We start from the raw sequence: 18,571 nt of genomic DNA on the forward strand, positions 1-18,571 counted from the left end.
ATTTGCTCATGTGCATTTCAGTGACTGAATTATTTTCTATGAACAATTCTTGCCCAGAGTTGCCTTCTGATGGGAAACCATTGTACACTTAAGCAACAATACATCAAAACGTAATTTGGAAGCTAACAAGGAAGACAGACTGAATCAGAAGATGGGAAACAGATGAATTTTAAATAAAAATATCATGAGGTTCACCCCTCCCAACCATGCAACTAATCAAATCTATACCTATCATAATAGAAAGAGTTTTTCACTACATTTTTTATCCAACCCCTCAGACCCTGAAGATTGTTAAGTCTTTGGAATGCATCTTTCTTAGCAGTTAGACATTAGCTCATCTACACACAAAGCTGCAATAAAGTATATAGCAGTTACATTTATATGGAATAACCCTCTAAAATGCCCTAACAAAATGTTGATTTAGGTTCATTCAATATCAATATATACAATTGGTGACAGAACAAAGAAACCAATCTATCATATGACCAAAATATTTTAAAACATGCAAGCAATCTACAACCAATAGGGAACAAAAAGAGTAATCAAATTGTCACTCATTCAAATACTAGTTGCTTATAGGGACATCAGGATTGCTCAATAATTTACTGAAAATATCTTCATTTACAGTGTAAAAGAAGAACCATGTTGGCAATATATAGCACCATTCAAAAGCCTGTGAAATCTCTTAATTGACTTACAGGCTGTGGATCAGAAACAAGTCAGATCAGGAGAAACAAATGTAGAAGGGAAAGCTATTATTTCTCCAACTATACCAATGACTTTTAGAAAAGGAAGCATCTTTTCCTCCAAACTTTAAGTCATGACTCATACATGCTGCCTCAATATGTGGAAGAGATACATATACAATATTCATCACATTTTCCATATGCATGTATTGAGGAAGTTCAGTAAGAAAACATGGATAGCTCCATTGTTATTCAAGGATTCTCAGGAACATATATAGCTTTGTATTTACCATTTATGCATGAATAAATGCTGTCCCAAAAGAGATGTGTTTCTAAAATGTAGTATGAAAATGTACAGACTGTCTAACTACAATGGCTGCATCTTGATCCAGCAGTACTCTTCCTAGAAAATACCTGCCATGCAAAAGACCCAAAGACAGAATCATAAACATAAAATAATTAATATAGATAACAGTTCTGTCATACATTTTACTATTATAAGGCCAGACTTAGTAACACAAAGGTTTTAAAAGTTATTAGGAATGCAGGATGAGCAGGATAGACCATATGAATTTATAGGTCCATGCGATCCCCTTGATCTAGAGCAATAAGACAGTACTTCACCTTTATACTTTACTGTTGCCAGACTTTATAATATTATTGCCAATCAAGTGGTTTGATTGTAGCTTCAAAGACATCTCTGTAGAATCACGATATTCCCAAAAAGTCTCAGACATCTCTTACATTTAAAAGTACACTTCTAGCAATCCAGGTAGCTAGAGGAAACAGAAGACTTGAAAATGCAAAGCCACAAAGGATGCAAAAACACCAGAATGTTCATAAGTCCTTTAAAACATTATTTTCATATACCTTTAATAACTTGAAACTAGATTCGCTATTTGAATTGATGCTGGGCCATGAGTTTTGAATATCAAAGGTTGGCAAAATTTATTTTGGTTGCTGAGGAAGAAGCAGCAAATCTCCTTACAGCTCTGTTGGTGAGCAGGGGCAATGTGCTGTGTCTTTTATTTGCCTTCCTCTTCCTGTCTGCTCACATCAGAGAGGCATTTCTTTTGACTGTCCCCTCATACTAATCTGATTCCCTCTCCCTCAAATATGTGAAGGGGTTTTCCATCTCTAAAGGGAAGATAATTTCTGCTCTTAAATATGTCTCCTTAATGCTGAAGGAAGACATTTTCAGTGTTTCCTTTCTGCATTGCATTTCTAACTCTGGACAAAGGAAGTTTATCGCTTCACTCTCTTGCCACATTTGATCTCCTGTCTTTTGAAAGGGAAAAATGAAGCCCTAGGTTTCCTCTGCCTCATCTGATGGTCAATAGAAATAATCCTCTGATGCATAGCTGTCTTTGGCTATGCCAGCACTGACAGAGCATGCTGTGTGCTGGGATGGGTCCTGATGGTAGATCTTGATGGCATAGTTTGTAACAGGGCTTTGAACTGCCTCTTCTGGGGATTCATCTCCAGAGGGCCCTTCTGTGGGATTGCCATGAGAACAAAAAGTAAATAGGTTCCACGTGGAGCTCAGTTACTCGGTAATAATAATGCAGGCAGTTCCAAAGACATGAGCAAACAGCAGAAAGAACTTTTAATGTGAATACTATCGAGGAACTCAGCTGAGCAAGTGAGATAAAGTATGGGTTCACAGCAAGCGTGACAAGTGTTCTGATGCTCTTTTTCCCTGTCCACCAGATGCAGAAAGCAACCTGGGTACATTCTACTTCACACTGTAACTTAACCAGGAAGCTGCTGTCAGTAGATGTGCAACTGGAAACGTGGGCAGAGGATGTCTTGGATGGCATCCAGGTTTAAATGTCAGAAGGAAATACAGGGAAACATGGGGTTAAAACGCTTAAACAGCACAGGTCTATTTGAATGCTGAAGAGGACAGGAAGTGACAAAAGAATATAGATTTGCACTGGAAGAGCAATAGCACATGGACACAATTGTCTTAAATTTCCACTACAAACCTTGGGGATTAAGAACCATTAACCTTTGGCTTAAGAGGTTCTCTTGGCTAGATCCCATCTGCAGTGAAGACATTCTCCACAGAACTTGGAATGCTTCTGTTCTCTTACCAAAACTTGCTTCCTAGGTTAGTGTTACTCTGTTAACTGACTGAAAACAGAGCAAATACAGCTCTGACCAAGGCTGTAATAATACATGATGCTGGTAAAAGCAGATTAAGATGTATTGCCTATCCTTTCGCTGAGCTGCTTTTTCCTGATCTTGTGCTTTCATATGCAACCTCTTGGACTGGTAGAACTGTCAGTGAGGATTTCTGCTGAAGATATCATTGAATTGGTTGGGTTTTTTAATTTCATTTTTGCAGCACTATTTTTAGCCAAGATGCATTCAGTGACTTCATTTTTAATACCTATAAGCATTGTTTCATTTATTTAATAACCTTAAGCCAATCCTTGAGTTTCTGTGGATTGATCCACCCTTGCTAAAAGTACTTGGGATGGGAGTTCTGTCAAGTGAACCCATACTGCTTCAATGTTACAAATCTTGAACCATTTAATACATTAGAAAATTTTTAAGTCATAATTTTCACTTCCCCTGACTGAAGAACAGATGTAAAAGAGTATCAAAGTTTATAATCAGTGCATCTTATAAGCATTGAAGGGCATATTTTCTTCCTATTAATCAAAACCTATTAATATAATATTTATTTTTAGAAATGAAATTTTGTTCACTCACCAGCTGAATGATTTTTTGACTTTACTCTTAAAAAGTAAAATATTCACTCATTTTTAAGTTTTTTTTTTCTCCTCATCTCAAATGTGCAAGGATAGCATGTAAAACATCTTTATGACAATTTTTTTATGCTTCCCACCAGTATCTGGTCTTTTTCCTCAATTATTCCACAAGTCTTTGTTTTACTAGGTAACTATATAGAGAAGATTCTCCAGCTTCCACACAAATATGTAACAATGCAATACAAAAAAGATATCAAACTACTCTGTAGCTAATTTGGATAATACGAATGTTAATTTTGGAAAACTTCTTGTCTTTGCTTTAGTAGGAGAGAGAAACATAAAATACCAAAATTGGCTTCACCTTTCCCCCCAAACATAATCAGAAAACAATGCCTCCATCAGAAAGCAAATGGTCTGATTGCCAATGTTTTCAGTCTTATTCGGTAGTTGAAAGAGTTAACAACTGCAATGAAAATACCTTACTGATTTTTTTTTTAACAGCAAACGCTAGAAATTATTATGTGACTTGAAAAGTCTTCAGCCTTCAAGTGTTAAACCAATGAGGCTATGTTTTATTGCATGGAGAATCCATGTGATTCATTTTAACCAGTGAATCCTTTCCACGTAAGGGCTTTCAGTGTTTCAGACTCAATGGCTGGTAAAATATGTTCAAAAGAATAAATAAGGGAAACACGACTCTCATGTAAAATGACATTCTGGATTCCTTTAGTTAACTCAGCAGAGAGCTATATTCAGTGGAGCCTATAAGACAATACTCTTGGCAGTATTTAAACACACTTCAGGAGGATAAGCAAAGCCATGTGATCAGTGACAGTAAGTTAATTTTACTAAAAAAAAATAAATTATTAAAGCTTCACCGTATATTGCATTTGGACTGACTACAAAGTGCCAGTCAGCGGATTATTCCACAGATTTCTAATGCTGAAAATTCTGATGGCATTTACTAGCATAACCTTTCAACTCTGAGCACATCAATAGAAGCAGACAGGGGTTTGAAATATGATTCCTTGCAGATAGCATATCCTCATTCATCTGACTGTGGTGCTCTGTGCTCCATTGCACAAACAGCGGCTCACCCACTTCTGAGAGGACACTAATAAAAAAGGCATCAATTTTCAGCTCTAGTACTACTGTGATCTCTTTATATGTTCGACATCCAACATTAAATTAAAATGCTGTTATAAATCCTACTTTCTGAATCTGGAATGAGTGTTGGGTTTTTGTCGCATGAGACTGCAGCAAATCTTGTCAAAAGCAAGGAAGCACGTCTTGTTCACTCAGAATTAATGTTGTGGATGAAAGAAGGAGGTAAAAGAGGTTGAATATTGTGAACTGTGGGTGTCAAAGGCAGTGGGTAATGCAGCTTTGGGGTACCAAACAGAGCATAACATTTGCTGCTTTCAACAGATTCCTAGTCAGTAATGATAATTAACAATTATTAACTGTACAGAAAAAATAATTTGTTCATAACATGAGGTACTTTCAAAAAATCCTGCAAATCTTTAAGTGCCTTTAGTCTTCACAGTTTGGGCAATATATTCCTGTGTGCAAGGCAAAACCAGTTTTGTAGTAACTAGATAAAACAGGTTAAGTGTTTTGGGTTACTTCATGACCATACAGTGAAGATTGTTATAGACTACCTATGCAAAATTATGCATATTAATGTTGTTCAGGACTTTTGTCAGCTTGCCATTTGCACTTGAGCTGTCTTAAAAGTTCTTGGGTTCTTGGGATAGGGATTAAAAAAAACTAAACAAACCCTAGCAAAAAGAAAAAAAAATATTAGGCACTGATATGAATATACTATGACAATGGCAAAATCTTCTCCTGAGAAAAATAAAGCTGCAAACTGACTGTGAGAAAGAAAGCGGGTGGGATATTTCTGTTATGCAGAAGAGTGCCATATGTTTGGAGTCTTTCAGCTGTGTCTGATAACCTCTAATGGCAGGTATCCTTTCTCCTTTAAGAGCTAAGCTAAACTACACTGAAAAGGCAATAATGGCTTCAGCAAAGATACTGTGTCTATAGATATTTTCTCTTGTTCAGTTCATTCATAATTATGAAGAAAAGAAACAAGCTTGCCTTTTTGGGGGTGGGGGAGTGCCTTCAAGAGTGGTTCAATATCTGGATCGAACAGAGGAACTTTTTTCCCCTAAGGATCCTGCCTGAAGAAACCTTGACATGCACAAAGTCAGAACCTAGACAAAGTTGCCCTGGTGAGAACGATAAGGTCACCCGTGGGATTGCTGAGATTATCTCTGTCAAGCACTTGGACAGCATGCAGTCAAATGATGCATCATGCAGTCATTTTCGGGGGGGAAAAAATCAATTTCTTCAGCAGGTCGCTATTTGCTTTTCAAAGTGCCCTTGTAGGCCTTCACCACCAAGCATTTATCAATTTAAATGTTGTAAATTGATAATGTGCCACTGTGCCTTGTACTGTTTCTGAATTATTTTGATACTTATATTTTTTTACTGCTCTCAAAATCCTCAGAGCTGCTCTATTTCAATAGAGCTCCTCCCTTGCTCACTTCTTTCAGTATAAAAGACACGAGTAAATTAATTTTCTTACACTGAATGTTAAGGAAAAAATTTTTAAAACCCCACATGACCAACACAGAATTTCCCAGGCTTTTATTTGCTACTTTTAAAGGGGAAAAAAACCTACACCAAAGTTATCAATGCTAGTGCCTCAATTTACCAATGAGAACAAATGCTCATTTTATATAGAAGTACTTACATTCCAAACTCCAAAACAATGACAACACCACAAGAAAGAAAGAAAAAAAAGCAAACAAGTTATTTTCTTCATTTGTTATTGCCTAGATTTGCTCCAAAATATTGCAGTTTTCCTGTGAAGTTCCTGGCTTTTGGTTCCCCCTGCCTTGGAAGAATTATTATTATTATTATTATTATTATTATTATTATTACTACAACAATAATAAAATAATTATGATGTTTTGTTTTATTATATTTCTATAATAGTATAGGAGGAAAATAAGGTAGAATTACAGAATGAATGTGTCAAGATTGCTTTATATTGTTTTTTTAAGCAAACAGAGCACAACAGCAATTCTTTAACCATCTACTAACTTCAACTTGATTTGCATTGAAAAACAGGTAGTGCATAGTAGTTGAGGTCTGTGCTTCGTACAAAAGAAATACACGGCAGTTGCAAAGCATTCTTAACCTCCAGTGATTTATTGGCCCTCAGCCAAGTTATCAGGGGAATCTAATTCTTCTTTATTATTCAAATAAACCACATTTGGCACCATGGTTCCTTTTCAGAATAGCTTCACAAATAGAATGAGTACTGTCATTTATTTGACCTTGTACTTGTGTGCTGTAGCTATAATTTTATTTGCCATTTCATAGAACAAATGCACAGAAAGCTAAAATAAGGAGATAGGTTATGCTACTAGTAATGGAGTACACAGTACACATATAATATACCTGTTGGTTTAGCCTGCTTTGTTTTAAAAAGGATAAATTTTCAACAATTTATTCTTTTTTCTTCCCTATTCATCTCTATTATCTGTCTCCTATTATGCCAGCAGCTGCACTGTTCCTTTTTAGTGAGGTCTCTTTTCAACATGCCAATTTGCAAACCTGTTCTATGGCCCGGACAAGTAAGCAACGTTTTACTTTAAGGTGTGGACCTCACAAAGGGGATATAATACATTCTATCTTTCTGGAGTAGAACTGTTGGTAGAGGTAATTAAGAACTTGTTTCCTGAAAGTAAAAGTATCCCAGCCAGATTATCAATATATAATATTTTCGATTGACCCTGAAATATCATATGTCTGACAAGTTTTTCCCTTCTGGATAACCAACTTTTATTCTATCTGGTTCTGGATAGATTTTTTCCCCTTTTTGTTGCTATTTACATTTCAGCATATTTTTGGCCTAGGCCTCAAACACAGAGATTTATCAAAAGAATTAAAATCCCTTAGGTAAGAACTGATAATGACTTCTAAGTTCTGGAAGAAGTCATTTGAATGCCTCTTCAATGTGCAGATATGGTGACTCTTTTGAGCCATTTTCTTTTGAAATCTGATCCCATTTCTGAAAGGAAATCAGGACCTGATTATTCCAAAGATGGCTGTTACTCTGATATCAAAAGTTACCTACTGACTTGGAAAACGTCTAGATCTGATATATATAAAGAACAGTTTTCCATCACTGCAGAGATGTAGTGTGAAGAGATGTTTATATTGACAAACGGGAAAGCTACACTATCACAGGTCATGTAGTACAATCCAGGGAAGAAATCCTGGCTATATTGCACATTTCTAGACATGCCAGGGTCTATCAACAAATACTACATTTCTGAAAGAAGTGGAAAGTATGTTCAATTATTTCAGATTGCCTCAAGTATAACCGAACTATGAAAATTTCTACAGACTGATGGTATAACTGGGAGATTTTTTGATCCATTTCTATTGCTTTGATTCTTCACCTTTTCTCACTTATTATTTTCAGTTAACTCTGTCTTTCCCTTTACTTGGAAATGTATCTCTGTTCTCTGAAATTGCTCTGATTCCAATTCCACAATGTGGTCTAAAATACACATCTGCCAAACTAACTTAAATTTTTTGGTTAACATTAGCTTAAATAACTGTTCATAATATATATATTTATGAATATCTACATGCAAGGTATACTCACTGTAATGCCAAAAGAGTATTTATTGTAATTTTTGTTTACTATGCAAATATACTGTTAGTTTTGCCAGGGGTAACTTTATTATCATCATTGCCAGACTGCCTTCCAAGATATTGTTTTATCAGATTTCTTTACTATTAGTCCTGGAGCTATCATAGAACATCAGCATCCATTTGTTTTGCACCACTGGCTCTAAGTGTTCAGAAAAGAGAAAAAATGGGTTCTGTTAAAAAACTCTTTTCACCTGCTGAGATTCAGTATGAGGACTGTTTTCTTTTAGCTAATAGACATAAGATTTTCCCTTACAAGTACAAAATATATTGTACATTATTTCCATGAATACTAATTTAAAAACAAACCCAAAACACCACCACCAAAAACCAAAAATAAAAGAAAAAGCTGAACTAAACCAGAATGAAGCCTTAGAGAAGACATTTGACTAGAAAGTGAGACTCCAGAGTCAGCACTTGATGAAGATGTTTCAAATAAAAATGCTTATAATATACTTGCAGATTTTAAGTTGAAACCTGCCTAGAAGTTCTCTACACATGTGTAGTTTGTGAGTATCAGGATAGAGTCATATCAAAGTTTAGCTGCAGTGCAAAAAATGCAACGCCATGTGTATCACATAGCGCCAACCCAGAAACTCAGAATTTACAAGTATTTTAAGATTTTGGAGTGCAAACAGTAGCCTTTCCACGTATAGTTTGTGCTGATGTGTTTTGTAACAAATAAGCTTTGATTTGTAATTTAGTAACAAGTTGCTACAGCATGTCTTTTGACCTTGCTATAAAAGAGACTAGCTATAAAATGTTACAGCAAGAGAATAACATATTAAATATATAAATATGGGAGGTCTGAGAAGTATAAAATGTCTCCAAAAAGACAGAAGAACAGCAAAAATCTCAGATATTTTAGTAGATCTCAGTAGATTGCATTTATTATTGTATAAAAATCCATAGTCCTGGTTCTGATTTTTGGTAGTTTTTTCATCAGTACTTTCAATGGTGAACACATGGAAATGTTTGCCCTGATATATCACACAATCTAACATGCAAATAACATTAATTTATTTATCTGAACCTTTTCCTGAAATGTGTATGTGGATAAAGATTAAGTGCGAAGTCTTAACAACATGATGAGAGTTCAGAGTAAGGAAAGCTTTACCAACTTCCATAGTTAAAATACAGTGGCAGAAAATGCTTTTAACAAGAGACTTGCATAGGGTTAAAGCCAAATTTTTCTTGAACAGATGATATTTCAGATGGCTGCACTATTCCAGATGCATCAATTTCCTTGAAAATCCAATCCATATATGTGCATATGCTGTGCTGGCAGGAGGACTGACTGAAATGGCCAAAACCCAAGAGCTAATATTCTTTTGGCCAGAATAATGCAATTATTATTTTCCTAGCTATCAGTCTAAGCATACAGAGCCATCTGTTATGCAAAGCAAACATACACATCTCAATTACAGAAAATGCAGTTGCCTTGACAGAATTTGGATTACACCACTAACCAGGGCTGTAAAATTTGTTTTAAGCTAGTGTATAATGAATGCCTTTCAGGAGTTTCCTAATTAGCATTTACCTGCTTAAACTAATTATCCATCCTTCTTTACTGGCTTATTAAACTTTGTTGGATACTATGCATAAAACAGATTAATATGAGCATAAGACAATAATAAACATTAAAGTTCCAATTCTTTACTGTATTATCAACATGGTGGTGCACTGATTTCAAAATGTGGGATTCCTGATACTAACTCCCAAACAGATTAAGTCAGGGATTAAAGTCTATTACAAAACGAGGGACTTTAATGAGAGACAAGAATACTGATATGAGTTAGAAACAGCTCTTGTTTCCATTTTCATCACTGGGTTTGCCAAAGCCAGCACAAAATAACAATTACTCAACTTACTACAGCCAATTGCTTGCATGTTCTATGAGGAATTAATGAAACTCTACTTGGATTCTCACCAGATAATATTTAAAATTAGTCTTTTTTTTTTGCACCACATGTTAAATTTTCCCATTTCATTCTTTGTGGAGTGCAGCAAAACTGACAGTAGCTTGTGCTAATAGGTGCTTCCTCATATCAGTATGGGTCCCAATTTAAAGGAATCGAAATAAATACTATTTCAGTTTGTCTTTTTCTCCTTAGAGTGACTGCAATAGAAGTAGATTATCCTACTCCAAAAATCATCATGCAAAATCTTTCTGCTGCATTTCTAAGTGCAAGCAGAAAGAAGCTATCTGCCTAAACATTTCTGAATGCTGTAGGATTAGGAACAGGCATTAACAACAAACTTTGGCCCCACTTCTGTCCTGCCTTTCAATATTTGAAAAACAGTTGCGAGCAATTAAATGGGGAAAAAAAAAGACCACAAAAACCCCCAAAATAAAACCCAAACTCAAAAATTATTGTATAAATTCATCCCTTCATATTAGTGAGCCTTTGTGAAAGCATCAAATTGTGTCCTTGTTGGAACCCTCCCTGCAAGACATTTTAATGGTCTCTTTCAGCATTTCTTGACTCCAAATGACTCCCTGTCATTGTGTCAGCTCCCTGGATAATGCAGGGTACTCCATAAACATCCAGTAATAGGACACAAGGGAAGTACTATTAGAGTGTCCCTTTCCTATCAGGTATGGAGGTTTAAGGTTCAAAACAACTGAGAAAAGAAACTTCATTTGTTCTCAATAAATTAATAATGATACCTTGTGGCAAAAAGTTTTCAGACACTTCTCAACATCCAGTACTGATAGATTTTTCAATTCCATCTCAGGATGAACAAGATGCAACTTTAAACAACTTAATTCAATAATCCATGCAAAATACAGAAACAAAATTATTTTTCCCTTAGGAATGATAAATAGAAGAATGCATCATACACAGTTATGTTCTAGAATTGAAAGCATGTACTTACTTGGGACAGGCCTAAATAGATGGAGACAGTTTCTGAAATGTACAAAAATTTTCCTTCTTGATTTAGTGCAAATACAAATCCATCCAGGGACTACAGAGTAAAGGGAAAAGAAAAGTGAATAGATTAATAAAAAATTCCAAATTCCAGATAGAAATAGGTTCAAAAAAAGGAATCATAGAGTAAATTGAGAATAATATTCTGGTTAATATGAGTAGTTTTAATTTGAACCCTTAAGACAATTCCTTTATATTCTGTGTACATATTAATGAACACCATATGAGTATATTACTAAGTTCAAGGACTTACTGTCATGCTTACATCTGCCATACACTCTATGAAATTTATCTCATTTGCTTGACACAAGAAATATTGAAAAATAAAATGTTGGGATTTTTTTTTGTTGTTGTTTTGTTTTACAAGAAAAGAGAAATAAGGAAAACAAATAACCTTCCAATTGAAGGGTATAGAAAAAGATTGCCCCTTGTCTTTCAGAATCAAAGCAGACAATTTCCACTTCCAAAAACTGAAAAAGAAAAAATAAAAATGCTACCATCACTCAAACCCCTACAAGACTTCAATAATTTGTAAATTATTTGAGGATTACACACACATACACGCATGTGCATGCACATGCACTCACACCCCCTCCCTCCCATTTTCCTTTTGTGAGACAACAAACAAAGCCAATCAGCAGATTACTGTCAAATATGTTTACAGCTTAGGTCTCTAGAAATGTTATGAATTTCATCCCTTTGGTGTAAAACTCTAGATCAGATTTTACTTTGACAGGTTCAAGTCTTTGGATGTGGTTCCCATTGCAACTGAAAAATCAAAATACAACTACAGTGATTAATGCACAGCTTTTGAAGCAGTTAATAAACAAAGGTCCATATTCTAAACTGACACACGGAGTAAATCACTGCACATCAAGACAGAAACACACCTCTCTGAATAAGAGCAAACCTTCACTAGGAAGAAACTTCCTTTCATACACTATTGGTGCCTTTACCTTTTTGCCTTTTATGGGAGTGATTATTGGCAAACACACACTATTGCAAAAGTAAAATCATAAAATTCCAGAAATTAGGAATGCTAAAACAACTCAGAAAATACGAACAGCCCAAAAGTTGGGAGAAACAAGAAACAATCCCAAAAATCACATCCCAAACATTCCCTCTTGATAAAGGTACATGTAAAATGAAAATATACCTAGAGCATTGATCAACCCGGTTTTGGAAGGAAAAAGAAAAAAGCACATAAATTGATGGAGATATAGGATTGAAAAGTCTTGTAATCACCTCGCTCCTTTTCAAATACACAACAGTGATTTCTGAGGTGTTTTAATTTTTCTATCCTTCTGCCTCTTGATTAATTTCTAACAGCCTGCTAGTCAGAAGCTGTCTTTGGAAAATGTTCACCCTTCTCTGATGTAGTAGGTGGTGGAATTAGTTCAAAAATCTGAGTTTTCTAAAAATAATAGACCACATATTGGAAAACAAACCCTCACTAAAGACACTGCCTTAAAGAAAGACTAATTTATATTTATGAATTAATAAAAATGTAAATCTTTTTGTAAATTTCCTTAATGTAAAAACATTTGTATTATGTAAGCCATTTATGACCTCTTATGAATCATTATAATTTTTTTTCAAATATTAATATCAGTTCCTTGAATTTTTAACATCACCAACAGGTGGAAAATTTGGACCAGTGAAGTTCAAACTTAGATTCCTATCAGGACAATCAAAACCTTTGCACATCTGATCTCCCACTATGTACAATTTCTTTTACTCAGAAGAGTAAATTTTTAAAGGTCTTGCTTTACATTCTCCTGATGCTCAGTCCCATGTTCCTTTGAGGGAACTGGTTTAACCCCCAATTAGAGATAAACCTGAGAAGTGTGACACTGACTCCATGGCCACCTACATTCTCTGCGAGCAACAACAAATGGCCATAACTGCATGAGACTAACAGCCTATCTGCAGCAGTCACTTTTCCTGGGTCTGACAGGATGTACATAGAGTCTTCAGAACAGAGTTTGGAATATCCATATGGGCAATGACAAGCCTACCTGAGGTTTCTTTCTAACCTGTTCTTGTTAGCAGTTGGCACGACTACGATACCTGATCTTCCTAAGAATTTTATTTTTTTTTACTCTTTTAAAATTCTTGGCCCAATGATATCTTGAGGAAAGATGTTTCACAGGTAATTTGTGTATCTATAAAACTAATTTCCCTCTTAGTTTTTTATATAGCCAGGCTTTTAATGTGATACCCTTGCTCTGTGACTTGAGAAAGTCACATGCAGTTGGAGGGTATCTATGATCGGGTCTGTTCAGTACACTGATTTAACCTGTAATTATCTGGTATATCTTGATAGAGTTTTGTAAGAACAGAAAAAAGAAAAAAGTAATTCTCTGAGTCACTGATAGCTTTTCAGCTTCTTTTACACATGATTTTATTTAGAAAGTTAGACTTCCTAATGAAAGAAAAGTTTAAAGAAAGCTTATAGTATTAGGCAGAAATGTTTCCCCTCAGTGCTGTTTTGAAATTGGGTGAAAACAGTTTTTCTGGAAAAAAATAGACAGAAATAAAACTATCTCTGGTTGATGTAGCTGTACAAATGAATTTCAACCTCTATAGCTAAAGTCTGAAAGTCATCAGCAACTGGGAAGAGTGTTGAAGCGAGAAGTATTAGCCATCTTAAGCACTTGCTACTTTTCCATGCCATTGACTCTGATTCTCTCCTTTCAATTAAACAGTTTCAGTTCTTTAGGCTTTTCTTCTCTTTCTTTTTGGGAGACTATTCCTTACTTTTGCCTCCAAGTTTTACAAGAGGAGTAACTAAGGAGGCACCACTGATGGACTGGCAGGGCCAATGCAGCATACCCACACCTTTGGTTTCTTATGGGATTGGTCACTTCCTGTGCCATAAAATTTGTTCATTAAGCCAACTGAGACTAATAAGTCATGGTTAGTCATTTCTTCTCCGTTTCTTTTCCTGCATCTCTGAAGTTATGCTTGGGTACCACTACTGAGATTGAATTCAGTTTTTTTCAATAGAGCAAAATCAGAAAGTTTATTTAATTGTATTTTGAAAAAGCCACTAATGTACAGCTAATGGACACCTAACTACTTCCATGCTCAAAACACAGAGACATTAGAACAAAAGCCTCAAGTACTAAGATCAAGTTCCAATACCTAAAAAAAAATGACAATAAAAATAGGAGGAGAAATAGCCACCTTCCAATGCAAGGTAGTTCCTCCCACCAGTATAAAAGGGCTGAGATGGACCACTTTTGTGACAATGTTGTTGTTCCTTTCACAGGTCAAACATTAGTTCTGAAGGACTGTCTCATTCGTTATTCATAGGTATTATTTATGAATATTTATTATTTAAGTAATGCGTGTTGAAATTTTTCAATTTTTCATAAAGCGTGCATCCTTTGTGCATGCCAAGAGAGCAGCAGCCTTCAGAGGAGGTGCAAGGCAGCATAACACAGGTTATGTTATATACTCCACAAGAGTATGTGATACCACTGTACACTGTATATTCTTTCTGTTAGGAAACTACTCACAAGTTCAATTATCTTTTTTTTCCTTCTTTTTTTTTTTTTAATAATGAAGTCGACTTTCATAAAACCAGTCTTATCCCATCTAGTGTGGCAGCTGAGAAAGGGTCAGGGTGACCCCAAATGCCAATTTTGAGCACAACCCAGTTTAAGGTAGATCGGCAACTTCTTGTTTAAACCAACACTTACTGGTTTTATGCAAAATGTGATTAAAGCTGAATCTCCATAGTACTTTTTATTTCAGAAAACCATTATGTATTATGCTGTTTCAATCACCACAGGCTACTTTTTAATTTATTTTTTTTAACTGCCCCACTGTTTTCAACAGGCACCAATTAAGATTCTGGGGTCAAAGGGTTAATTACATCTTCTTACCCACTATGTAGAATTTTCTGATTATTAACCAAGGTTGGATAAAGATGAAAAAGAACCAACACAAATGTTAATGCTTGCCCCTCCTCAAGAAGATTTATCATAATACCATGCTGAAATCTATATACTCTCTTCAAAGCTGTTAAAGAACGATATCTTGGAGGGAACACTAAAATAAATGCTTTAAAGACACATAAGTATCTGATTTATTGAGCCAATTTTTTTATTTCTGAAAACTGTTCTCAACTCGCCAGACAGGACTGATACAAGTTTTCCTTTGTCACATACCAGCAAGTCAATGTGGTAGGCGTAAGGGAAGTGAGACTCAGATTTAAAAGTCACTGGCTATGGCACCTCTGAATAATAATGCAAATCATTATAATTTATATCCTCTGACATGAGAACAATACAAAAATGTAAAGCACAGGTTTTTAACCCAAAATACTAAGTGCCTTTTATAGTATTTGAAGCATAGTGAGGTTATTTCCTCTCAGGATATGAAACCCACCATACCACTTTGACCGAATATGCACTTATGTATAATGCATCATAGTAAATGGATTTATATTTGTCAGAGGAATTTTTTCCCAGGCATTTTTGCATATTCCCACTACAGGCAAATTTAATTCACTAGAGTCTTACTACAGTGTCCTTCTGGAGAATATCCTCATATTTCATACTATTGATGAAGTCCCTAACTCTTTCTAGTGTATTCCAATGCTGCAAAAACCCCTGTTACCCTGACCTAAACTCCAGTTAGAGTGAAGAATTACCAGTAAGCTAGGTTATTTTAATGACAGATTATTTTAAACTAAGCCTTCACCATCTGTTCCACCCCCTAATTATGAATGCAAAAAGAACATATTTCACAATTACATCAGTAAAAAGTAAGATATACATGATTTAAATGCATGCATGTGTTCTTTGTCCAATGCAGCACGCATCTGTGATGTTTCTGTCATCATTCAGACTCTGATCAGAAGTTAGGGGCTTGGGAAGGGAATACTCCCCCTGATAAAAGAGATTAATTGATATACTACACTTTTTTCAGGCAAACAGATCATCTTAATTAGAATTTTTCAGTGTTATGACATAATGATATTATAACTGGAGCTGAGCATTAATTTGAGGACAAAGCCTGTCACCAATTAGACATACAGCATTCAATAACAGCAAAAATATTTTACTTTTTTTTCTAAAAGAGAGGCAGTATTGGATGCAATTGACATTTATGAAAGAAAACAGTCCCTCATAATATACATATAATTGAATTATTTATTTACTGTGTTACGACATGACTTAAAAAACAGGATTTAGTAAAGAAAGAAACAAAAAAGTAAGTTTCAACAGGGCAACCATTCTTGAATGGAGCGTTAAAATAAAATAAAAGGCATCAACGATGGCTACCAGAAATCTGGCCTTAGTACCTTTCTATTTTGCTCCCATTATTAAGATATCAGAGCAATAACCTCCAGCAAGACCAACAAACATACAAAAGCATAACTACTTAGGTGGAAAAATCTGACCTTGGGCTTTCACAATTAAGTACTATGAGACAACTGGAGTATTTTGCTGCGTAATAGGATTTTACATGGGATGTATTTGATATACCTGAATAAATAAGCAACAAAAGTTTGATTATCTACTGACTTACACAAATCTCTAAAAGGTTTATTCTTCCTCTTCCATCTTTTTAATCCCTTGCAAAAACTCAACCAAATAAAAAAAAAACCCCAAAACCAAAATAAAATAATCCCCATCAAAATAGCAAAAATAACCCCACCCCAAAACAAATCCAAATAACATATAAAGGCATAAGACTTATTGCAGTGTTCCTTGGGCTACAAGCTTTTTACCACCAAGCAAAAATCCCAACAACAAGCACACAGAAATCCCTGTTTTCAACTCTCATAGCACTGCTATTTTTTCAGTCACAATTCACCATAACGGTTAGATGACTACATGACCATAGACTCCTTGTGAATTAATGATATATTTGACAATAAAGGAATGTGCACTTGGCATCAAAACAACTACAGTAAAAAGGATGAGGTAAGGGACAAACTCAAAGGATGTGGTTAGAACAGACTTTGATGCCAGTTTTCTAATTTGTCTTCTTCATGCCCTTTGCTCATGTGGTCAGGATGCAATTTATGACAACAAGGAAGTGCCAAAAAGTAAATTTGTCAATAATAAGGTCTGCTTTTATAGCTCAAAGCCAAGAAATGAAGGAAGAGGAGTAAACTTTACTGATTCCCTTGACGCATCTTTCACAGACTTACAGAATAAATATGTTTATGTATCCAAAGCAGCAAAAACTTGCAGTGGCAGTTTTACTACTTGATTAGAAAAACACATATTTTATTCTGGATCAGAACCATTGCAAAAGTGGAGAGTGTAGAAGAAAAAAGTTCAGAGCCAAGAATAATGCTTAAAGGTGGTAGCTGGGTTCTTAAGATGTACTCCCAGTTTTATTCATTGATAATAGATTGACAAGTATCAAATGTGAACTTGGAAATCACAGCAAGATTACAAACCGCTAAGTGATGGGAGTTCAAAAAAAAAACCTGAGATTGAGAGTTTGACAATTTTTTCTGTACAAAAGCAATAAATTACTTATAGGGATTTCTGCCTTGTAGACAGCAATATATTTTTTTTCCTGGAAGGCCATTCTATATTGCTGCAAAATCTCAAACCACCCTGTGGAAACTGTGTATTGAAGCACTGAACTTTAGTCTTACTGATGCCTGCTCCTGATGCCTGCTCCTACCTTCCTTTATGTAGGTAGGATTCCTGGTGCCGTTTCCAGACTGTTTGGACAGCAGATTGTGATGCCACTAACTGTGTGCCATGTAATACAATCAACAATACCTATTTATGATGAGACTTGACATACAGAGATGACATTGTGTATCTCTTACCCTGAGAAAGTGATCACTTTCGGTCAGGATTAAGCCTATCTATGGACTGGCTTTGCTTTGCATACATAGGGTTTGAATGTAAGTGGTTTCTGCCCTTAGGTGGTACAAATGTTACAGTCACTTATGCATTTGTGCACTGAGCAATGCTGCCCTCAGTGAAGGACTTCATACCATATATCTACTTGCAAAGCATTTACCAAATAAGTGCCAAAAGTGAAAAAGTAAGATGACCCAGCAGCAGGAGCTAAGATACACACTGAGAGTTGGCAGAATGAGGGGGCTTGAGTCCCCAGACCTGAACCTTGGACCAGAGATTGTGGGAACATGATCTGACTGGAATACTGTGCAAGTAGAAGCACCTACACAAGCAAAACTGATTGTGGGAAGAATAGGCATTGTTGTGAATGCTATTGTTTCCCAAGCTGCAAGTTTGAAGACTTTTTATGTAATGTATGAATATATCAGTTTATGTAAGCTGAATTCAAATTGATCTTACATTCATTATATATCTACATGTTCAGTTAGTTTTTCTGTCAATCTGCAAATCTGACACTCTGTGACCACAAACAGATAAAGATAACTAAATGCCTGTCCAAAAACCTAGGTGAAAAATTATGAAGAAGAATTTGTGATATAATTTCACTCTTAAAATATCACCTGCACGCAATAGGCACTCAGATGCTC

General features: G+C 35.4%; 1 protein-coding gene across 5 annotated transcripts in view; it reads right to left on the reverse strand.

Moving 5' to 3' along the window:
- NPAS3 (neuronal PAS domain protein 3) overlaps positions 1–18,571 on the reverse strand; it is a 605,164-nt gene that overhangs the window by 172,054 nt on the left and 414,539 nt on the right. For 4 of the 5 annotated variants that reach the window (XM_071557954.1, XM_071557953.1, XM_071557957.1 and 1 more), the window contains one exon: positions 11,024–11,113. The exons of the other annotated variant lie outside the window; for it this stretch is intronic. In XM_071557954.1, the coding sequence (XP_071414055.1) occupies positions 11,024–11,113 (90 nt within the window). The remainder of the gene's footprint in view (positions 1–11,023; positions 11,114–18,571) is intronic. 5 annotated transcript variants of the gene reach the window in all.

This window comes from Pithys albifrons, chromosome 6 (genome assembly GCF_047495875.1).
Source record: "Pithys albifrons albifrons isolate INPA30051 chromosome 6, PitAlb_v1, whole genome shotgun sequence".
In the NCBI taxonomy this organism is placed as follows: domain Eukaryota; kingdom Metazoa; phylum Chordata; class Aves; order Passeriformes; family Thamnophilidae; genus Pithys; species Pithys albifrons.